Source organism: Carassius auratus, unplaced genomic scaffold (genome assembly GCF_003368295.1).
Source record: "Carassius auratus strain Wakin unplaced genomic scaffold, ASM336829v1 scaf_tig00014135, whole genome shotgun sequence".
Taxonomy (NCBI): domain Eukaryota; kingdom Metazoa; phylum Chordata; class Actinopteri; order Cypriniformes; family Cyprinidae; genus Carassius; species Carassius auratus.
In genome coordinates, this window is record NW_020524474.1 from 14,936 (window position 1) to 39,814 (window position 24,879).

The 24,879-nt window shown below is 37.1% G+C and overlaps 2 protein-coding genes across 2 annotated transcripts; both read left to right on the forward strand.

Annotated features, from left to right (window-relative positions):
* The first annotated feature begins 1,185 nt into the window (after positions 1-1,185).
* On the forward strand, positions 1,186-2,526 carry LOC113074241 (complement factor D-like). The gene is made up of 5 exons (XM_026247000.1): positions 1,186-1,367; positions 1,449-1,599; positions 1,698-1,836; positions 1,965-2,219; positions 2,320-2,526. Exons 1-5 carry the CDS (start codon positions 1,307-1,309, stop codon positions 2,470-2,472), a joined length of 759 nt encoding a protein of 252 aa, XP_026102785.1. The 5' UTR covers positions 1,186-1,306; the 3' UTR covers positions 2,473-2,526.
* A 14,103-nt stretch (positions 2,527-16,629) lies between these two features.
* On the forward strand, positions 16,630-24,790 carry LOC113074239 (mast cell protease 1A-like). The gene is made up of 7 exons (XM_026246999.1): positions 16,630-16,705; positions 16,779-16,929; positions 17,080-17,209; positions 17,649-17,900; positions 22,684-22,826; positions 24,053-24,068; positions 24,740-24,790. The coding sequence occupies exons 1-7, from the start codon at positions 16,645-16,647 to the stop codon at positions 24,788-24,790; spliced, it is 804 nt and encodes a 267-aa protein (XP_026102784.1). The 5' UTR covers positions 16,630-16,644.
* The last annotated feature ends 89 nt before the right edge of the window (positions 24,791-24,879 follow it).

Genomic DNA, 24,879 nt, shown 5'->3' on the forward strand with positions numbered 1-24,879 from the left:
ACGGCCCCTCCTCTGCATTGCAGGGTGGTTCCCATAGACAGTAAAAGAAATGGACACAGCGACCCCATTGGAACTCAATTGAGACAAATGAAGCCCAGTTTTAGCGTTTTTTAGCACTTCCGTTTCTGACGCGCAGACTCAAACGAAGCTTGACGACGTCAGCAACCTGTCTGCCAGATGTAAATCTTCTAAGTGGCTGTGCGTGTAAACTGCCATCGTTAATCTTGCAGAGACGGCGCGCTTGAGCGGGGAGTTCTTTGTCGTGAGTGAGCAGGAGTAAGTATTCTGATTAATTATTTTGTATAGTATTTTAAAATGTAACGCCAGTACTCCATATTAAGTTAATTGCCTGCGAGCTTCTCCACCTGTCTGTACGGTAATGCGACAGAGAGACGAGTGGTTATGACGCAATCGTTAGCCTATTTTTTACAAAAACTGTTTATATGGGGCCATAATGTAACATAGAAGGTAATGGAGCCCTTTATACATTTTCGTGTATCTTTAGAAATAAATAATGGACAAACAGAGTCTTTAAACGCCTCAGATGTAAAGTTATTCGCTGTCAAAGTGACGCCAAAATGAATGGGAGTCAATGGGAATGCTAACCAAGTGAAGTTCTGCTAAAAGATGGCAGCCCCCACCCGACTTCAACTTCCGGTCGAGTTCCTTGCCCCTTGGTGGTTCCTCCTGCAGGCAGAGGTAGGTCGTTAGTGCTGCCATTATATGAAAAATAATTATGTTCACAAAATAAAGAGAATTAACAAATAACATTCTTGATTTTATGGTATTTCATAAAACACCCCAACTTTTCTGGAATTGGGGTTGTGGATTATGCTTTGGCAGAAAGCGACACGTGTCAGTCACAACTGAAGGTGCCACAACATACTGCAAAATGTTCTGCAATTTTTAGCGGCATATGCCACAATCCAAGCTCAGTCAATAGCGTAATGTTGATCACAACATCATTATTTTCCACTTGTTACAAAAAGAAAATTTGGGGCCTATTTGTAAAGGTTAAAAAACGTGCTGTTTCAATATAACTACAAGACAAATGAATAAAAAAATCAATTTCAATATTCTGACATCCAGAGCAACACACATGCATGCTTACACTTACATCTTGTTAATTGTGGTTTCACAAAATAGTTGATGATGATGAAAAGAAGTAACACAAATTATATCTTCTCACTATCAGTGTTACTTGACACTTCAAGCTGAGAAAAAAAAAAAATTACAGGTCTCCACCCATCCTTATATTCATTAAGTGTTTTGGGAACAGAAGCTTATTGATTGTTTGATTGTGTTCATGATGACCATCATCTCTCTGCTCCTGCTGGCCTCTCTGCTGCCACACCTGACCTTCACTGGTGAGACTCATTATATAACAGCATATTATACTAACTGGTATGCACTGAATAAGCTGATTAATAGTTCTCTCTCTTTCTCAGCTCGTGTGAATGTGGGTATAGTGAACGGCAAAGAAGCAAAACCCCACTCCAGACCTTACATGGTTTCTATTCAATCGAATGGGACACATGTCTGTGGTGGATCCCTCATTTCTGATCACTGGGTCTTGACTGCTGCACATTGTTGGAAAAGGTGAGGGGTTTTTGTCTAGTTACAATCATTTTGACTGGCTTCGTAACTGCAGTGCATTGTATGATAAAACTGAGCATCATGACTTTCTCTTTCAACAGAAATCAGACTCTGACGGTTGTGGTTGGTGCTCATGACTTAAAGAAAATTAAGAATTCAGATCATATTGGAGTGGAGTCCTACATCCAACATAAAAGCTATAGTGTTGATTTTCATTTCAATGACATCATGCTTTTGAAGGTAACAACCTGTGATACATTTAGTTGTTCTCAACTTCACAAATGGCAGTTTAATCAACTGCAGTTCAGGCTTATAAAAGATAATTAAATTAAATATGTTTGTTAATAATGGTTGTTTTTGAATTACAGTTACAGGGAAAAGTCAACATTAACAACAACTATGTTAAATCGATTTCATTACCAAAGAACGGAGAAGATGTTAAGGCAAACACTCTCTGTAGTGTTGCGGGCTGGGGACAACTGAAGATTAAAGGCCAAAAGAGCCATCGTCTAATGGAGGCAAACGTGACTATAATGAATAAAAGTGAATGTCAAGAGAGCTGGCAAATGGAGTTCTCAGACAAACAGATGATGTGCGCACATGGCCATGGTGGATCCTGCCGTGTATGTACTAAAGATGATTCACACACTTCTTACATGAATTTATGAACTGAGTTTCAACTGATACAATGTATGTCATTGACTATTTCTCTTTTCTTAACAGTATGATTCTGGGGGTCCTTTGGTTTGTGGACACACTGCAATTGGTGTCACATCTTTTGGAGATAGTTTACTCTGCAATTCACCTGAGAAACCTAATGTGTATATTAAGATTTCACCATTTATTCCATGGATAAACGACCAAATTAAAATGTGAAGTGAGTTAAGTTCTTGATTTTTTCTGCATGACCTCTTTCAATAAAATTATCACTTGGCAATCATAAAACATGAAGTGTCTTCATTGTCACACACACACACACACACACACAATATTTCATGGGGGGGGGGGGTCAGTGTCAGTGTCATTGATTGGATGAATGCAGCACACGATCAGTTTATTGGTGGGACTGGATTTTCTGGACTTGTTTTCTACTGTTTTTGTTAGCGAGGGAGTTAGTATATTTGTTGTATTTTTATTCTCTTTTGGTAGCTAGTTAGTAGATAGTTAGTTTCCCTTTTTTATCAGGTAGATACATTTGTTGTTTTGGCTCCCTCCCTCTCAAAGACTTTGAAACCTCCTGCATTTGTAAATGAGAGTTAAATTGTTCTTGATTTAAGTTCTATAGTGGGTTTTCTTATTGCATTTTTGGGGATGAGTGTTGATCCTCACTACACACATATAAATTAGGGGTCTAATGATACACCAATGGCATGTTTCGGTTTAGTTTAAGATTTTGGAGCCACGATTCGGTTCGGTCGTTTTGCTGTGGTGGCAGGGTTCATGTCATTTTACCAGCAATCCTAAGGAACAATAGATTCACTTAATTATAACAACAAAAATAACTTTTCTTTTTCTTATTAACTTTGGCTTCACATTTTTAATGCAGTCAGCATACCTGAGTAAACTAAAATTAAATATATTCTAAGTAAAATATATATAAGTATCTTTCATCATTTGATATGGAGACGTTTGATATGATAATCATTACAGCGTGCAGGAGTGCCTGACTCCACTGGAAATAACTTTCCAAACAGTTCAGAGATACCTTTTTTTGCTGGAGGATCATCACTGCAGGACATTTAACTGCTCCTCTGAGACCAATTTTCACGTCATAGTTCAGACGCGGGCCAGGCCTACCAGCTATTTTAGACTTATCCTTACTTTTACATTTTAGACATCCATTAATATGTGATGAAACAAAATTGCCACGCTGGTGGAAACAACGCGAGACCGCGCTACTGTGACTGTGAAGAGTGACTTGACAGTGTTTAGTGTACTGCAGTAGCAGCGCAGCTGAACAGTTCGGCGTTCAAATACACGCAATAGGCTCAAGCTTGCCACAAAGCACCGGCAAAAGTCATTACCATAAATGTGACAGTGGTAAATAGTATGGAGATATTTGAATTATTTACTAATAATCTAGTTTTTCTGAGTCTGTGTCACAAGGATGAAGTTTCCTATCTCACGATTTCCTCATTAGACATGCTGAGAAGATTTTCACAGATTATTATTAAAATGAGAGTTTTTGTTTTAGATTTGTTTTATTTCGTCAAGTAGTAATTTACAGCTTTCTATAGATGTATTTATAATATGAGGTTGTGCCAAAATTATGTCCACATGCTGTCTGTCTATGCTATGTGTCGTCTCAATTTACTCCTGTCATCTGTCTTTGTCGTTTGACTGTGTCATTTTTTCATTTTGTCATTACTGTGCATCGTTTCCCTCTGCTGTTACTATGTGCCGTCTTCCATGTTTATGCTATGCGTCATTGCTACAGTAGGTGGCCAGCCTTTCTGTCGCTTACCGCCGCGCATACCGCCGGCGGCAGTGCCGCGGTGGTAACTGTAATTCAGTCGCGTGTTCAAATCATTCGCGAAACTACCGCCAGGTGGCGCAAAGGGACAGATTGCGAAATGAATGTAATTGTAAAATGAGATAAAAGAAGAAAGTAAAACAACAATAACATTATGATATAACATTGTAACATTTAAAAAAAACTGTTTTTTTTTAAATGTTGGATTTTTAAAATCTTAGACTACAGTCTACTAAACAAAAATTAAAAGAAGACCTTAACACAAAGGATCATATGCATGCTATTTTTATTAAACAGTAAATAAATATAAGGCCTATATATATATATATATATATATATATATAGGCCTTATATTTATTTACTGTTTAATAAAAACAGTATGTCTTCTTTTAATTTTTATATATATATATATATATATATATATATATATATATATATATATATATATATATATATATATATATATAAGCTAAATGTTTTAATTTCATTTTCATTTTGATTCATTCTTGGTTTAAAAAAATCTTCAGGTTCCATATGCAGAGCGAAATGGGAACGGTCCAGCATTTAGCAATAATTAGTATTAGTTATTATTCTTGATTTTTCAAACTACCAGCATTTTTTAATTATGCCTTATGTGTGACCAAAAATTAAGTATTTGTTTCAGCTGATCGTGCTGGTGCCTCGCACACATAATGGAAACAGAAGTTGTTCACCAGACAATCCGCGTGAGCACTTTGACATATTGTTAATTATGATTTTTTTTTTCATCAATACTGAAACGTACACAGCCTATTTACCTCATGAATAATAGCCTAGTTAAGCTTCAAATGGGCAACATCACAAATATGGAAACGTTTGATTTCTCCCGATTGAGCCTATAGCCTATTTTTTTCCTCTCACAAACTTAAAAAAAAAAAAAAAATGCAGCAAACGAAAATAGGTGATTGATCCGTTAAAATGAAACCTATACACGACTCATATATTTTTTTTCCTCTGGCAATCTTTATTTTTTAGAAAACATTCAGCAAATGAAAATAGGCGATTAATCCGTTAAAATGTGTTACTCTTGGTTAACAGTACTAATTATAATTATTTTACTTCAGAACAGAGCCTGGAACTAATCTAGGTTATCCATGTTTTTTTTGTTTTTGTTTTTTTCATTGCATCTGAAAACGACTTTGTTCATTACATTCACTTCACGCGATCTGGCGCAGATCAGCCTCCCGCAAAGCTCAGCTGTGGACGATTTAAAAATGTTTGATATAAAGCAGTGGTTCTCAACCTGCAGCCCGTCAAGAATTCTAATGCGGTCTGCACAACATGCTGAAAAAAAAAAAAGAAAAAAAAAAAAACCTTTATCAGTTTGTAAAATTGTATTGTTTACATCAATTTAAAAAAAATATGCAACTAATGAAATATAGGCTATATCCTAATGTTTTTACGTGATTTTTTTCTTTTTCATATATTATTTTTCAGACATGAGCACTGGCATAAGCATTTAACGAACACATACAAGCGCGCACTTTGGCAGAATTCAATTCAAATAGTCATCAACAGCCATTAGGTAAATTGCCTGTAAGGTAAAATTGCGCATCAGAATGGACAAATTTGTTTTTTAAGGGAGAAAAAAAAGAAATTCAAAAAATGCCAGCGAATGAAAATGTACAAAATGTCAATAGTCGCAGTATCAGTATTGAAGGAGAAGTGCTGGATTTTCGTTTTATTTATTTATTTATTTTATTTTTATTTTTTGCCCTGCAACTCACTTGAAGAAGTTCAGATAAATGGAAAAATATCTCAAGAGAGAACCTCATATTATTAAATTCAAAAGTGCTTTTCCATATTTGGGTCAAAATAGGCTACATTTGTGAACGCACATTTTCTGAAATGTTGAGCGTCAGGTCATGCAAGCCTGCATCTTAAACCCTCTGTCAAACTTTCTGCATCCGCTATATCCGCTAGGTAGGCGTGATTGGAGAGTGTGTGCAGAGGCTCTATCAGACGACCACGCTGGACAGGTGCGCGTGGTCAGTTGGCTTCAAAAGCAAAATTGCACATGTGCAGCCAGGCAGAGTGAAAAAGCTCATTGCTACTCGAACCTGTGCAATCCGTCAATTAAAGAATATTAAGACAGTCAGATGTGCAATTCTGGGCAATTAGAGCTGGCCATCAGCCTGCACATTCAGAAGTATAAATTGAAGAAGTCTGCGTCCGCGCTGGCCGTGTCTGCGTCTGGATTGCTCATGCGGAAAGTATAACACAGGCGTTACAATCGCAACTTCTTTGTGCTACTCCTTTCAAACTGAATCTCACAAAATTGGTCAGCTCCCGACAGCATCAGGTGTTTTATTTATGGGGAGTAGAATTGTTTATTTCAATGAATGTAATAGATTATATATCATAATAGTTAGGCTATAATATTATAAATCAGGTTGGTTTGTATTGCTGACGTAATATGTAAATTATATGCGTAGACTTGCACTTAGACCATAGTGCGGCTCGCTGGAAAAAAAGGTTGAGAACCACTGATTTAAAGGTTGCTGTCCCATTTTATACAGGAATTGGTAATTTTAAAAAAAAATCGAATTATATTGTTAGTTCTAACTATATTGTTAACACAAGTTCATTTAGAACTTTTTTTTTTTACTTATAAACTCCTTGAGAATTGAAAGTTAGTTTAATATTATTTAAATTCAAGTTTTAAAAAAGGTTTTAATTGCTTAAATTATTTTTAATAATGAATATTATGTTATCATGTTTATTCATGTAAAAAATACGTGTTTATTCTTTAGGAAAACAAGGGAAAAAATAAGGGACAATCCGAATATTTGTTTTGCTTTACCTATTTATGTAAGCTACAATTATTCAAATAATAATAATAATAATAATAAAATAATGTAATTAAAAATACTTTAGAGCATAACAACTGAAGGTTTATGAAACATGGTTTATGAAACAAGCCAATTTTTTTAAACAACGGAACTTAAAGTTGTGAACTAAAATATTATTTCAACCATACAGCATGTGAATAAATAAAATGCATAATTTTCATAACATTTCATTATTAATAAAATGCATAACGTTTCTGGTGTTTGGATTTGTACTTCAATATAATGAGCTCCAAGTTTAAGATTAGTCCTAGACTTCTCTCTCTCTTTAACAGCATTAGCTCAATGATATACGTCTTCCTTCCGTTAGACTTTCCCTGCCTTGCTAAATGTTGGGCTCATGACATGATCAATAAATTCGCCTCAATCTGATTCAGTAAAGTCAAACCGCAGACAGTGAAGCCTCGGAGACCCGCGCGCTGTGAGGCGGGAACAGAGGACTCCCCTTGGTCTTAAAGCCTTCCGCGAACATCCACGATCACAAATAACAATGATTGTCGTAAAATAATGATTAATTATTAATTGATGATTTGTTATTATCATTATGGTCTTGTGAAAATAATAATATGGGCTGCTAGAAAATTATGAAGTGTAGTGCAGGCATGTTTCAGCCCAGTAACACACCGTGTTCTTCAGAGCCAAAACACATACCGAATTCTGTTCAGCTGGAGGGGGTTGGGTTTTGGATAGTTATTCATGGCTTGTGGGATCGAGATAAAGGTGTGAATTGCTCTTTCATGGACAATGTCTTATGAGGCTTTCACTTGCTGAACCGGTTTATATAGGACTGTTGTTTTGGTTATATTCACAGTGCTGGCTCTCTCCGACGAGAGAAATACAATACATTCACACATTACACTATTCCTTTTCATTCATTTCAAGCTTTCTGTAGCTATATTTTTAATGTACCTATGTGAGACACCACGATATTATGTTAATTAAAAAATTATACATTCATTATCACGAAAAATTAAAGTGATGAGACTGTGCCTTCCTGTCATTAATGCACATTAATAATTTTTGCACAAACACTTGAATATGAGCTTCTTATCACGAGTAAAATTCATGCCAACAGCCAACATATTTAGCTTGATCAGAAGGTTGACTGAAAGAGTCGAGCGGGATGTTAAGAGTTAGTCTGTTTCTTTTACTGATTATTTTCGGGTTAAAGCATGATTTAAACAGATTCACACTCAATCGCTTTCGCAATAATGCATTCAAACAAATGTAATCTTACAGTGCTACATTATCAGCATGCTATCTGATTTTGAAATCTTGAAGTTAATCGATCTGTTTAGATAAAATAACTGACAAAGATGTTATTTTCATCACAAACAAAATTTCCACAGCAGAAAGCAGCAATTAAAGATTAGTTTGGCATGTGATAGGCCTATAGGGAAAAAAATTACACATAGCTTAAGCCACTTTGAAACTCTCCCGTTATTTTTTAAAATTTGTATTATTATTTTATATGCTATGTTATGAACATAACATTTCAAACATACTGAAATACTTTATTCACGCAGTGAAGGCGGAGCGTGTTTCTGGTATCAATAGCCGCATTTCGGGCCAGTGCGAGCCAGGGCTTAAAGCGGGCGGGCGGGGCTCATAACCTCGGGCCAGTAGCACCGAGGCCAGAATAGCGCAGGGTTTCCACAGTGGAGCCTGAAGCTCAGCTGCGCGACACTAAAACACGCCCTTTACACGCCTCTTAGAACAAGGTCATGCAACCTCATTATTTCACCAACAAAGAGAAGTTATCAGAAAAAGTAACTGGAACATGCGCGATCACAAAACGAAGATGATAAAAGCAGCCGTTTGTTTGCATGCTTTGTTATATTCACATTCAAAAGCATAGATGTAGAATAAGTGATACATTGATCATAAGCTATTGATTTAATTTGTTCAGGACTCAAAATTAATCACACATAAATACACTTATTTTTCTTATTTGCCTCAGCGAGGCAAAACTGACGTCTATTTGCGAAAATGTGCTTTGATGCGCTTGTTTTATAACTTGTGGTTAAAGCGCCACTCAGCGGTCAAAGGCTGCAAATGCACTTTACACCGCCGCCGCGGCTGTAAGAGTGGCGTTAAAAGCGGCGTTTTGGATGTCTAGTTAGTGTATGCATCGTTTCCCTCTGTCGTTACCATGTGTCAACATGGAAGATGACACGGTGTACATTTTAGGACATCCTCAGACCTCAGTCATTAAATGAAAAGGCGTCATGCCTCAGACTGAAAAGCTTCAGGTCTCAGGAAAAACGACGTCAGGTGTCAGGGCTGCATCTGAAAACTGAAAATGCTGCCTTTGGAGGAAGCATTCCAAGGTAGGAAGACATCAAGGCACGTCCGAAATTAACATCAGCTTCATTTCCTGTCTCCTGAGATGACTTCATGTGGTCAGTTTTTGAAGGCTCATAGATGTATCCTTCGCTGCCTTTGATATCCCACAATCCTCTGCGTTCCATTCTGTGACCGTTAAGCCAAAAAATAAAGATGGCTTCTGAAAGTTGCGGTTGGTGGTCAGTTTGTGTCTAAATGAATGTTTCTGAACAATGTTTTCCACTTTTTATGTCATTTCAAACACGAAGTTAATATTGCAGTAATTAAATATCCACTTAGTTATTGTCAGGATAGTACACGGAGACAGAGGTAAGTGAATTCAACACAGTCTTTATTTAGATCAGGGTTTGTGAGAGGTAAGTAAGTGTAATCTTAGTGTGGGTTCTGTGGGGTTCATGTCCGTGGAAGCCAGGTGAATTCGCTTCTGTGAAAGCTAGGTGAGTTCGTTACGTGTCGAGACGTCAAAGCCACACAATACATGAATATCAATACTTGTCTCTTCTCTTTTCAGTAGGAGCTCAATGGTCAAAGAATCACATGGGCACTCAGGAGATATCGAGGTATGTAGGAGAGTTCAGATCACGGATAGTGCCAAGAGCGTTCTGGAGACAGGAGAAAAAAGACATGCAGGTTAAATTCTCAAATGTAAGTATACGTTACTGCTGGTGTTTTCGTGAAGACGAGGTGAGTTGGAGACAAGATCGTGAGGTCAATTCCTGTTGGAGACTTGACCCGGAACTGAGGTATTGAGACTTCTTTTATACGGTGTCTTGATGAGATCGTTAATCTGGAACAGGTATGGGTGCTTAACCGGGCAGGATCCTAAGAGTTATAACCAAAGCTCTCTATATTTTGCTGTAGATCATTAAACCATTACTCCGCCGAAGAATGTTCGAAATCCGTTTCATGAGGTGCCTTCGGGCAAAAACGCTGCCTGCAAAGTCATTGCCTGATTAGACAGTAAGGCAGCAAGTTTTCGGATGCAGCCCAGGTCTCATACAATAGGCATCAGACAAAACGGACTCAGGTGGAGTATCGCGTTGCCCCACCCCATGTGACGTCACACGCACGCCGTTCAGAGGAAGTGGTATCTAGTGGTTGATTGATGGCAAAAGGAGGTAAGCAGTGTCTGATATATTATATTTTAACAGTTTTATTCAAATGTTACACAAATTAAGTTTAATAGGGAAGAGAACATGCATTTCGATAGTCATGTATGTATGAAACGACGCATAGTAATGACGAATAGCATAGACATGGAACAGTGACATATATGAAATTGTATTTTGGGTGAGCCATTAAAAAAGTGAGTGGGCCCAGAGCCGGATTATCCATAAGGGCACTTGGGCCAGTGCCCAGGGTCACCAACCATTCACAACAACTAGGGGGGCATCCACTGATCTATAATATAGAACTGGATTGCTCATGACGTCATTAAAGTGAAGCCGCCGCACCGCCATATTGGTAATCCCTAGTGTGCGACAAAGTTCCATTGAATTAATAGGAATTTGTATGATTTTAATGAGAAAACATCACCTAACAAGTCAGTGTTTATACATATGAAGTATCACTTTACATTATTACAATGCTAACACCCTAGGCATGCAAACGGTTATTTTTTAAATGTCGGGAATTTCCCCTACTTATTAAAAAGCTACGTTAATTACAGTAGCGAGCATCATGAACATGATAAACATCAGACGGACACGACCTCAACACATATAACAAACTACAAAGTGTTTGTTCTGAAATCTGAATTTATTCAGAGAAATAACTGACTATATACAGTATGGATTTAAGAAATAAATACAAAGCTTTATTTCCCAGATAGTAATTTTTTTTTTCATTATAGAGAAATATTAACAACATAATTGTATAATTCAATGTAATATATTAAAATCCATTTCTGATACTAATACGTTTGTTTAATAATTCCTGAATAACTTTGTTCATAAAGAAATAAGCCATTTTTTGATCAGTTACCTGTGTCGTCAGTGCGCAGCAGACACACCCACCAACACGATTTAAATATATCGCTTATCCTGTCCCAAAAGACCGTAAACACTGAAGATAAAATCTGAAGTAAACATTACTTTATTACACATAACATAAAAACGAGTCCCGTTTGACTGATCAGCTTCTAATCGAGTTATTTTAGGACAGGGGTTTGAATGTAACTCAATGGTGCTCTCTGCTGGTTGGGATTAGTAAGATGGCGGATCGAACACTTCCGGTGGCTTCACTACCTGTTGGCAGTTTAGAACGCGATGAGCGATCAGGCGGCAAGGAACTCGACCGGAAGTTGAAGTTGGGTGGGGGCAGAACTTCACTTGCGTTAGCATTCCCATTGACTCCCATTCATTTTGGCGTCACTTTGACAGCGAATAACTTTACATTTGAGGCGTTTAAAGACTCCATTTGTCCATTATTTATTTCTAAAGATACACGACAATGCATAAAGGGCTCCATTACCTTCTATGTTACATTATGGCCCCGTATAAACAGTTTTTGTAAAAAGTAGGCTAACGATTGCGTCATAACCACTCGACTCTCTGTCGCATTACCGTACAGACATGTGGAGAAGCTCGCAGGCAATTAACTTAATATGGAGTACTGGCGTTACATTTTAAAATACTATACAAAATAATTAATCAGAATACTTACTCCTGCTCACTCATGACAAAGAACTCCCCGCTCAAGCTCGCCGTCTCTGCAAGATTAATGATGGCAGTTTGCACTCACAGCCACTTAGAAGATTTACATCTGTCAGACAGGTTGCTGACGTCGTCAAGCTTCATTTGAGTCTGCGCGTCAGAAACGGAAGTGCTAAAAAACGCTAAAAATGGGCTTCACTTGTCTCAATTGAGTTCCAATGGGGTCGCTGTGTCCATTTCCTTTACTGTCTATGTGAGCGATCCAGTTATATATATAGATCAGTGGGGGCATCACATGACACAAGCTTTAAAAGTATTTTTCGTAAATTGTTTTATTATTAACTTGAGTTTCTTAAAAGACCATACATAACTCGTTTATGAACACTAACTTAACAACAACAACAATAACAACAACAACAATAATAATAATAATAATAATAATAATAATAATAATAATAATAATAAATAATAAATAAATAAAGATTACATGACCACTACCAGTCCCCCCCTTCCTTCCCCAATCTGTCAGAGTTGAGGTGGCTTTTGAGATATGGTGCCCAGGGGCACCACACTGTCTTAATACTATAGTTTTTCCTAGATATATCTCTCATGTCTCTCCATTGAGTATTCACTGAGGTGTTCATTTTAATGACGTGTTTTTAAATGAAGATCAGCGCAGACAAAGGCTTCAGACAGCACACCTTGTTTGTTATCTTTAGTGCACAAAGTTTTGTTGTTATTATGTCTGTATAAAAAAAAAGTATACCCTTTACAGATTCGATTGATGTATTGCTCTTATCTGTACGATCAAAACTGAAAGTGTAATTTAAATTCTTTACGGGTTTATCAGGAGAAAATTACTCATAACACGTACATGCGTTAATCGACTCGAATCTGAAGAACTGGGCTGGGTGGACTCGACAGATGAAGGCAGTGGCGTGTCTTCATCCTCAACTCTTTTATTTTTATTTTTATAAAACATTATAGAAACGGGTTTAGCCCATATACAATTTCCATTCCTGTACTCCACTGGAAAACCAACATTTTTCCACACAAGAGAATTAAATGTGTCCGTGGGATCTGCAATCTCAGGAGCAGCCATCCTGCGTATGCAGTAGTAACCATAGACAGGAAAAGAAATGGACACAGCGACCCCATTGGATTCAACCGAGACAAGAGAAATCAATTAACTTCCTGAGGGTCGGGCATACTGCACTGCGCAGACTCAAACTGAGCTTGATGACGTAGATGTCACGTTAGCAACCTGTCTGACTATTGTAAGTCTTCTAATAGCTGTGCCAAGAGAAATCGGAATCACCCAGAGAATCTTGCGATGAGGCGGGCGTGAACAGGAGTAAATTTTTGTAAGTATTTTGATTAAGTATCTTCCTTGACTTCATGCCTCCACATCCCCCCGATAGCCTCATAGACAGTAAAAGATTGCCTGCGAGCTTCTCCTCCTGTCCATATGGTCATTTCTCTACTCTGCGACAGAGAGTCACAAGTTATGACGCAATCGTTAGCCTATTTTTACAAAAAACTGCTTCTACAGGGCCAAAACGTAAGATACAAGGTATTTTAGCCTTAATACATTTTTGTGTTTCTTTAGAAATAATTAATGGACAAATGGAGTCTTTAAACGCTTCAGATGTAAAGTTATTCGCTGTCAAAGTGACGCCAAAATGAATGGGAGTCAATGGAATGCTAACAGCAGGTGGGGGTCCGCTAGCCAATGGCGGCGCCCAGGGTTGCTTTAATAAAATATGAAACCCAGCCCCCCTGGTAGTAACCGAGTGGGATGCTCACTCCCAAGTCACGAGACATGACATGCACTTGGAAAACAGTAACTTTGGAATATAACATTTAGAACAGCATTTAAAAAGGTCTTGTTAGTCGTTACCAATACAATTTATTCAAATGTATGGAAATAAAATTGATTAAATTAATAGTTTAGTTAGTAAGACATAAGTGACATTAACTTCAACAATGGGCAACAGGAGGCGTGAGAGTACCGCGGTACGCCACGAGAGTTCCACGATTCGTTTTGTGGGTAGTGTATCTTTCGGTTCGGTTTGTAATATCGTTACACCCCTAATATATATATATATATATATATATATATGTGTGTGTGTGTGTGTGTGTGTGTACATATACATATATATATGTATATATATATATATATATATATATATATATATATATATATATATGTATATGTATACACACACACACACACACACACACATTCACCTAAAGGATTATTAGGAACACCCTGTTTGACCCCCTTTCACCTTCAGAACTGCCTTAATTCTACATGGCATTGATTCAACAAGGTGCTGAAAACATTCTTTAGAAATGTTGACCCATATTGATAGGTTAGCATCTTGCAGTTAATGGAGATTTGTGGTATGCACATCCAGGGCACGAAGCTCCCGTTCCACCACATCCCAAAAATGCTCTACTGGGTTGAGATCTGGTGACTGTGGGGGCCATTTTAGTACAGTGAACTCATTGTCATGTTCAAGGAACCAATTTTAAATGATTCGAGCTTTGTGACATGGTGCATTATCCTGCTGGAAGTAGCCATCAGAGGATGGGTACATGGTGGTCATAAAGGGATGGACGTGTTCAGAAACAATGCTCAGGTAGGCCGTGGCATTTAAACGATGCCCAATTGGCTCTAAGGGGCCTAAAGTGTGCCAAGAAAACATTCCCCACACCATTACACCACCACCACCAGCCTGCACACTGGTAACAAGGCATGATGGATCCATGTTCTCATTCTGTTTCCGCCAAATTCTGACTCTACCACCTGAATGTCTCAACAGAAATCCAGACTCATCAGACCAGTCACGGTGCGTACTGGATTACGGATCCTTGGACAAAAGAACAAAAGGTGAGACTGATACTGAGAATCATGCAAACATGGGCAAAGAAAAAACAATCTACTCACGACCACAGACAGAAAAGCAGAGACATATAAGGGAGTGGGGGAACGAGCGACAGATGGGGAAGAATCAGCTTGTGATCTGCACAACCCCGCCACGATCAGCGCTGATTGCCCAGACCACGAGCTACTGAACAGACAGGACAACACAGACCGCAGGGGAAGCTGAGACGGCCCCCTGCACCGTGACAAGACCAGGCAACATTTTTCCAGTCTTCAACTGTCCAATTTTTGTGAGCTCGTGTAAGTTGTAGCCTCTTTTTCCTATTTGTAGTGGAGATGAGTAGTAACCGGTGGGGTCTTCTGCTGTTGTAGCCCATCTGCCTCAAGGTTGTGCGTATTGTGGCTTCACAAATGCTTTGCTGCATACCTCGGTTGTAACAAGTGGTTATTTCAGTCAAAGTTGCTCTTTGTGGCGAGGTGGGCGTGGGAAGCCAAAAATACTGCAGCGGGAGAAAGAATGTGGGGACGAGCGGTAATAAGGAGGTCAAATGATTAATGATTAACACCTGTTTGTAATTCCAGTGATTGGGGAGAGAGGATTTATAAGCGCCGAGCAGACCGGCGAGGGGGAACTGGATCTTTGAGAGAGCAGAGCTGAGCAGTGTGTGTTTGTGCGGATATAGATGTTCAAAGGCAGAGAGCCGAGCCGCAGTTTACTTTTGTTTATCCTGTTTTATTTTGATTTAATAAAGAGCATTTTTCGCCACCCCTGTCTTCCTTGTCCATTATCTAACGAACTGTTTTACACTCTTCTATCAGCTTGAATCAGTCGGGCTATTCTACTCTGACCTCTAGCATCAACAAGGCATTTTTGCCCACAGGACTGCCGCATACTGGATGTTTTTCCCTTTTCACACCATTCTTTGTTAACCCTAGAAATGGTTGTGTGATACTCAGATTGTGTTTGTGAAATACTCAGACTGGCCCGTCTGGCACGAACCACTATGTCACCCTCAAAATTGCTTAAATCACCTTTCTTTCCCATTCTGACATTCAGTTTGGAGTTCAGGAGATTGTCTTGACCAGGACAACACCCCTAAATGGATTGAAGCAACTGCAAAATGTGATTGGTTGATTAGATAATTGCATTAATGATAAATTGAACAGGTGTTCCTAATAATCCTTTAGGTGAGTGTATATATACACACACACACACACACACACACACACACACACACACACAGCATCACAGCTTTTGAACCCAAAATTAATTGTTTACCCTACTTAAATAGTGAGGTGTGTGAAACAAGAAAACCCAGGATTTCATTTCCACAGGGTTTAGAATTGCCCAGAGTGAACATTTTTAAATAAATAAATGAGGGAGTAAATAAATAAATATGAAAAGAGTAGTTCATCTCCTGACTTAATAATGTCTCCTTGAGAGATGCAAAAATCTGAAATCTGAAGTCAAATTATGAAATAATTTATAAATGAATATAATTTTTACATGTTTGATGCTCATAAAAAGCCAATTTTGATGTACTTCACGTTTTCTCATCCCCTTCTATTTTATCTGTGAGTTTTAAGGTGCAAAACACATTTTCATCATTCGTTTTCATGCTCATGATACATGCTTAATTCTTGTTGGTCAAAACCTCTGTGGCTTAAATTTAAGACGAGGATTATCAAGAACGAGGCTTGCTCATGACACAAGATTTTTTAGCAGCTCAATGTCTCCACCCACCTTCAGACTATATGTATACAGTGTTTTGTTGTAAGAGCTCACAGATTGTCTTCATGATGACCATCATCTCTCTGCTCCTGCTGGCCTCTCTGCTGCCACACCTGACCTTCACTGGTGAGACTGACCGAAGTACTGAATTGATTAATCTGCTAAAAATTAGAACTAAACAGCACTCTCTTGTTCTCAGCTGATGTGGATGTGGGTATAGTAAATGGCAGGGAAGCAAAACCCCACTCCAGACCTTACATGGTTTCCATTCAATTGAATGAGCGACACATCTGTGGTGGATTCCTCATTTCTGATCAGTGGGTCTTGACTGCTGCACATTGCTGGAAAGGGTGCTAGTTTTGATTACTGTCAACTGAAACATTAAGTTAAAATCAGTTCTCACAGACAAAATTCCTGCAGTGCAGCATACAAGGTCTCATATGTAATAAATGAGCATCATGACTTCATGAATACATTTTTCAAATAGATTCTTTCAACAGAAATGTGATTTTGACGGTTGTTGTTGGTGCTCATGACTTAAGCAACAGTATGAGTTTGAACCACAGCAGTGTAAAGAACTACATCCCGCATCCAGACTACAAACCTAAAAATGACATCATGCTTTTGATGGTAACCAGCTGTGCTCATATTTCTTGTTCAGACAATATCTGGTCAGGAAACAAATTTTAAATAACATTCAGTATGGCTTTTAGAATGTTGAAATGAAAAAAAAACAAAAAACTATATATATATATATATATATATATATATATATATATATATATATATATATTTATTTATTTATTTATTTATTTTTTTTTTTTAAATACTAGGGATTTACTTTCTAACTTATGGAAAATAACAAGTGCCTCTTTCATAAATGGGAAATTACTTGTTGTTGTTGTTATATATAACCAAAAACCAAAAGTGCATGACATAAACTTTAAGAGGCAAATTAAAACATTTTAATTCACCTTGGCTTAATTCTGTTCTAACCACAAGAACAGCAGTAAAATCAGCCTTAAAAAAGATTATGTTTATTATTAATGGTTGTGGTTTTGATTTACAGCTATATAAAAAAGTCAGACTAAACAACAATGTTGGACTGATATCATTGCCAAAGGACAGCAAAAACGTCAATGTGGATACTCTCTGTAGTGTTGCGGGCTGGGGAAGACTGTGGATTAATGGCTCACCGAGCAATCATCTAATGGAGGCAAACGTGACTATACTGAATCACAAAAAGTGTAAACGTAAATGGGGATCCAGCTACTCGGCCTTGAAGATGATCTGTGTATATGGTGGTGGTGGATCCTGCAAAGTATGTACAAAAACAAAATGATTCACAGACTTTATGATAATGTATGAACTGATTTTACTAGTGATGTGCTGATCTGCTGAATTAAATAAAAGTGCTTTTTAGCTAAATTTTTTTAAAAATAAAATAAAGTCAGACAGATCAAAATAAAATTAAATAAGACAAAATAAGCCCAGAAAACCCTGCAGGATTTAATAAATAAAATAAATAAATAATAAAAATAAAGAAGAAGAAGTCTAATTAGTTGACCTTAAAAATTATTTCCTTTAAAAGTAGTTTTACTTTTACTTTTTAGTTTAGTTTTAATATATTCAGTTTAAGTGAAATATACTGGATGTCTGTGTATTCAAAATGCTCAATTTTAAGTTGTCAGGTGACTAATGTAAGGTTTTCAGAAACTTCTCAGTTGTATCAAACATGCAAACCACATTAAAAAGACCAAGTAAGTGTTTCTCCAGTTGAGTAAGTGCTACAATTATCAAGTTCACATGCATGTGCTGACATAACCAGAGAGACCACCACCGAATCAACAACTGCAATTATAACTGCTTTGTAAATAAAGTAGTGAGTGGTCTTAATGTTTCTAGACCAATCTTCAACCAAACCACAGGCTCTGCTCTCCATCACAATGCTAACACCCTCAAGATGTGCCGATAACAGAGACCCTTTTAAAACCAAACATAACAACATAAAAAAATTAACAGCTGACTCTCTACATTAACCTTAAGCAAAAACATATAAAACAACTCAACATTCACTCCTAGAGTCTGAAGCAAAGCATTCTGGGAACTAGAACTTGATAGAATTGTATGCAAATCAAAAAGTTTTCAGTAACAAAAGCATAGTACACAAATAGTACACACTATTATCGTTATTAAAATAGTACTACATTATTATGATTATAATCAATAAATTGTGTGTGTAAAAAGTTTGAGTTAGGACGTAAATACCGAGATCCAGCCAAGTACAAGACGACTCTTCTCAGACATTTCAATACCTGACAAACAGTTTGGTGCTATCCAACATCCATCATGTTCAGTTGATTAAAACAAGCACCGTCCAATGCCAACAGATGTTACACACATATCAGACAAAACAAAACAAACGTGTCTGTTACTCTGATTCACACTTCAAGTGTGAATCAGCCTTAAGAGATCTAACCACATAGACACGGTGATTCAGTTCTTCTAACCTCTTGATCTCTCACATCTAAGTTTACAAGAAACAATAGGCATGGATTACATCATACATGGGGGAGAATATTCTACTCTCATTAAGACCATGAGTATAAGGCCTATCTATTCCACTTCAGTGCAAAATGAAAGCCACATCAAGGTGTGATAAAGGAAGTATGATCTCTATTGGGTAGCTAAACCAGCCCATTTTTCATTAAATACCACCATCAACACTGAGATCTTCAGCGCCCTTACCAAAAAGTAGTATACTTCAAGTTTATTTTATTAAGTATACTTAAGTAAAATTCAAGTATGTTTTAAGTATACTTTATGTAGCAAGTATACACTCTGATAGCAGACGTACATCTTGGAGATGTCTATTTGACGTGTGCATTTACATCTGCAAGACATATTTTTTAGAGTGTTTGCTCATCTGCAATACGTCTATAAGACGTTTCCTTTTAGATGTCAAATAGAAGTCTATTAGATGTCTTTAAGATGTTTATGATTTAGAATGTATGCAAAACTTTTAGATGTTTTAAGACAGCAAATGCTTTCCAGATCAAAAGATCTTTAACAGACATCTTGCAGACGTACGTGTGCTATCTGGGTCAGTGTTCTAGTATACTTGTATGTATACTGTTTCGAAACTCCTTGGGACTAAATTGGCCAATTTAGTTTACCTCTTTGTTTGTAGTTTGTACTGCAATTATAATAAAAGTGAACTTATAGTTATACTAATAGTTTACTAATTAAACACTTTGTACACTAAGTATAGTGTCAGTAAACTATAGTTTAGTAATTTTATATTGCAAGTATACTCATACGTTTTCTTTTAAGTGAACTTTGATTAATACTTTAGTATAGTATTATGTCCCTATTTAGGTTTAAATTTGTATATATTTTGTTATAGGAATATTTGAACATACAAAACATCCAAAGAAATAACAAGGTTTTTTATACCTAAATATATATATATTTTAACTTTAATGTGGCTAATTTTCATAAAAAAAATAAATTTTGAACAAAAATCTGAAACAAGAATATGAATTAGATTCAGAATGATAATCAACATGTAGATGGAGTCGATCAACACCCCAAAGCTTGAATGTAATTATTGCCTCATCATCGGAAGACTTTTTATTTCATAATGTTACAGTTTTGATACTGTTTCATGTAGGACAGTCGTGTTATTCTGCGTTCCAGGCAGGGTTTTGAGCTTGTAAGTCACGGCTTCAAACAATGATAAATGACTTTTTAACATTCCAGGCAAATCACGCCAAACTTCGTGAGCGCAAGGAATTGTAGCTAGATTATTAATTTTATTGCAACGTTATATTGTCCTAAAATAATTTATTCAACATTTACGACTTGAATAAACACTGCATCCATAACCAATATTATCGGTAGGGGCTGCCATAGTTGTTTCGCGGGTGATGTGATGTCAGAACTCAGAACTGGGAGTACATCGATCTAGTATGAGTTCACGAGTGGGAAGTCACAGGTTTTACTGCCGTTCCAGTGCACTTTCAAGGGTATAAGGTTGGAAAAACACTGTTACGGGTATCTTTTTCTTCTTCACTTGTGTTATTTTTGGAAATTCTGTATAGAAGATGTGTACTAGCGCCCTCTACCATATAACAATACAAACACAGATTCTAGGAGCACAAATATGGCTAAAATATATTTAGACTTTTTTTTTTTTTTTTTTTTTTTTTTTTAAGTTTAAGTTTAAGTATACTTAAATGTCTGTAATAATAAAACCTTCATATTCATCTGGTAGAAGGAGGCGGGAATCGGCGGACAATCAAATGAAATTTTAATAATTCAAAATAAACACAAAACAGCGCATCAGCCCCTCACGGACGAATGATGCGCACAAATAAAAACCAAAACATAAAATAAAGCCCAGGCCTGGTCCTCTCTCGTCCTTCACTGTCGTCGCTCCAGTTTTATATCCTTCCATCTCCTCCGTGGGACTCGAGACCGGTGGGTCGAACAGGTGTCGCTCATCTCCAATCACTCCACCGGCCTCGCTCCTCGTTCCCACGGCCCTCTGCCCCGCCCCACTCGTCACAATGTCATTTTAAGTATATTTCTGAGGAGTACATAAGCCCATTCTGAAAAGTACATCAAAAGTAAACTAAAAGTATACTTTTCTATTTTAAGTTTAAAATAAGTATACTAGTAGCACACTGGAATAAACCTTTTTTTTTCCTAAGGGTACTCCAGAGAAACCTTCCAAGAACAGCATCATGATCATCTCCGTGCTTTTGCAAGTCACCCTGCAACAATATCTGACTGTTCCAGGTAGACAGATAATGGGAATGAACTAACTTCTATTGCATTATGTATTTTACATTTATTATTTTTATTCTTACATTTATCTATTCTTTTTTATTTTGTATATATATATATTTTTTTTTTTTTGAGAAGGGGGCTTGTTATGCAGCGCATTATAAAGATTTCACTGTGAGTCAAAGAGAGACCCATAATGCTGCAAAAGGGTCTTCACTTTGTAAATGACACATGCTATAATAGCACGCAAACAAATGGGTCCACGACTCCAAGCCAGAGTTAACAAGCTAAAGTTGAACTTTGAGCATGAGCTAAAGCTTGTGGCTTTGCAACAGATGCATCATTGCAAAGAATGTAAATGCATTAACATGGTTTCAAAAGCATATTGTTTTAAGTCAAGCCTAAAATGCTTAAGTACAGTCTTCATTTACCAGTAAAACATGAATGCATGTTTTATTCCTCATCTTGACAGAGGAGAGAAGCTGACAGCTGTGGTTGGAGCTCATGATTACACTCATGGTTCTCGCCAGATGGATGTGAAGTTCTACCACATCCACCCTGGGTATGAGTCTAAAAGTCTGCTAAATGACATCATGCTACTTCAGGTAAATGACTCGCTAGGTTTTGCAGAGCAAACTGCAATAAAACAATTGTTTTCTTATCTGTATGCTAAACACAATTGAGGAACAGAAAAGAATCATGAATGTCTTACTCCCTTGGGCTTTGTTCACATTGCACACAATGCTAATTTAGGTTCACATCTGATAATAAGGACTTACAGGTCAGATCATTTTGCAAGTGATGTAATACTTTAATTCAATCAGTGCTGTCAGTATCTGGTGTACACTGTCTCCAACACTAACAAAGTGATTCAAAACATACTTGAAACCAGATTTGGCTGTTCAGACTGAACACACTGTGGATTTAAATTTGAATTGGATTTCACAACACATATGTGACTTGGATTGATTTAATGACTTGCTATAGTTACATAAAAAGGTCAATAAGAGAAAGAAAATCAACGGGATCTCCATACCAATGAAAAATAAGGACATCAAGACCAAAGTGAATGCAATTTTGAAGGATGGGGGAAGCAACCACCAAAGGTGCAGCAAGTACTAAGCTTATGGAGGTGGATGTCACCAACATTAATGCAAAATAATGTAAGAAGCACTGGGACAAAGACTTCTCCATCTCACGTATGGTGTGTGCAGGTGGCCATGGAGGATTTTGCCAGGTACAAAGCAACAGATCATAAATAGTGTGACAGTTTTATTTCATTCATGGCCTGTAACTTTCATAACTTTTCTCAGGGGGATTCTGGAGGACCCTTGGTGTGCAATAATGTCGCAGTTGGTGTTGTTTCATTCACCGAGGTAAACAACTGTGACTTACCCAAACGACCAAATGTCTACACCAAGATTTCCACATTTCACATTTCTAAGTTGAATAAAACGTTTTATTTAAACTATGTAGTCTGTTGATCATATGCGTGGTTTCATTATGAATTTATTGAAAAGATTAAGACTGATTTGTCAGATGTGACACTTTTCTGTGGAAAGATGGTTTTGTCCCTTCTCTGCAGCCTTGGTTTCCTGTGGGGGCTGAGCTCATTGCATGTGGTCAGAGACCCTCAGTCTGGTTTGCAGAGACATCTTAAAAAGAATGTATGCATATGCAAGGTTATGAGATTCATCACAGCCTCTCTTCATATGCCATTGGTCAGGCAGCTCTGTCCAAACTCACACCATTGGTTGAATCACTGTTGCTATGCCCAATCGGTCAGGGTTTCAAAGCAAGTGAGCAATGTTTTAAAAAAACAAAACAAAAGTGTGTGTACCTTCCAGGTAATCCACCTAAACATGTACCATTTATAGATATTAATGGAAAATTCACCCAATAAATGTCATTTACTGACCCTCGTGACTTTATCCTTCTGTGGAAATTGTCTATACAATGGACGATGGGGGCAGTCGTGGCCTAATGTTTAGAGAGCCGGACTTGTAACGCGAAGGTTTCGGGTCACTTGGACTGCACTGACTTTCATTGTATAAAAACAACAACAACAACAACACAGTTTTCAACAATACCCCTTTTTTGTTCCAAAGAAGAAATAAAATGATACAAGTTTGGAACTACTTGAGGTTTAGTAAAAGATGACAGTTTTATTCATTTTAGGGTGAATTACCAGGAAACCATATTTTAACATAATAAAGTTCACATTTTACATTTAATGAACAGAAGAAACATCCAGGAAATGTTGTGGTTTTCTCTGAAGGGAGGCCTGCTCTTTTACTTTGAGTAGTATAAATGTCAGTGACACATTTTCAATGTTCCAGTTGCACAATGACACACTTCACTGCGATTCTGCTCGCCACAGCCGTGACCACACTGCTCATCACAGGTAGCTTCTTTCATTAGCAATCCTTAATCTTTACACATCTTTACCATTATGCCATTAAAGAGGCTATTGTTTGAGTTTATAGTTAATTCTGTCTTGTTTTTCTTTAAAGTTGTGGTTGGAGTTGACATAATTAATGGGAAAAAAAAAGTTTACAAAGAATCCTTGCAATACATGGTCTCAGTGCAGAGCAAATAATAATAATAATAATAATAATAATAATAATAATAAACACCTTGAATGTGGAAGATTTCTGATATCTCCTCAATATGTTTTTACAGCTGCACACTGCCCAAGGTACTTTTTTTTTTTTTTGGAGCCATATTCATCACTGAAATAAATATCTATGCTTTTGTTTCACCAAAGGAAAAAAAAAATATGACTTAGGAATGAGTAAATAATGATTGATGATTGAACAGTTCAGGAAAAAGCAACACCTGTTTGGTTGTGATTACATTTTCTTAAGAACAAGACCAAACGTGCACATTTAATAACTACGTATTTGCATTTTCAGAGTTCTAGGAAAGCAGTTTTGGATATAAAGATGACGACTGTGGAAATCCCATATCTACATTACAGCGTTGAAAGCAATACACAGTGCTTGGTTGCTGGATGGGGTTTGAATAAACAGCGCAATGGTGTCAATTACCTTTTGGCCTTGAATCTATCAAGTGACATCCACAACTGAAAGAAAGCATGGAAGTAAAAAAACAAAACAAAAAAAAGAGCATCACAAAACTTCCACCAAACATCACTTGTGCTGGAGGACATAAACAGAATGGAGGAGTGTGCTTGGTAATGAACGTACATAAACTATAAGAGGTTTTGAGACTATGGAGAAAGATAAAGTGTGACAACTAGCTCCAGTCTCATCTTCATATAAACAGATTTTTTTTTTTTTTTTTTTTTTTTTTTTTTTTGATTAGGGACATTCCATTTTTCTACTATTAAACCTCATCTTCTTGCAGGGTGATTCTGGAGGTCTGCTGGTGTGCAATTCAATGGCAATCTTTTATTGAAGGAAAGCAAAACATATTTGGAGAAAAGTAGCAAGTTCTGCATTTTGCGTCATCACTGAATGTCAGGATGTGTCTTGTGGTAGAGAGCT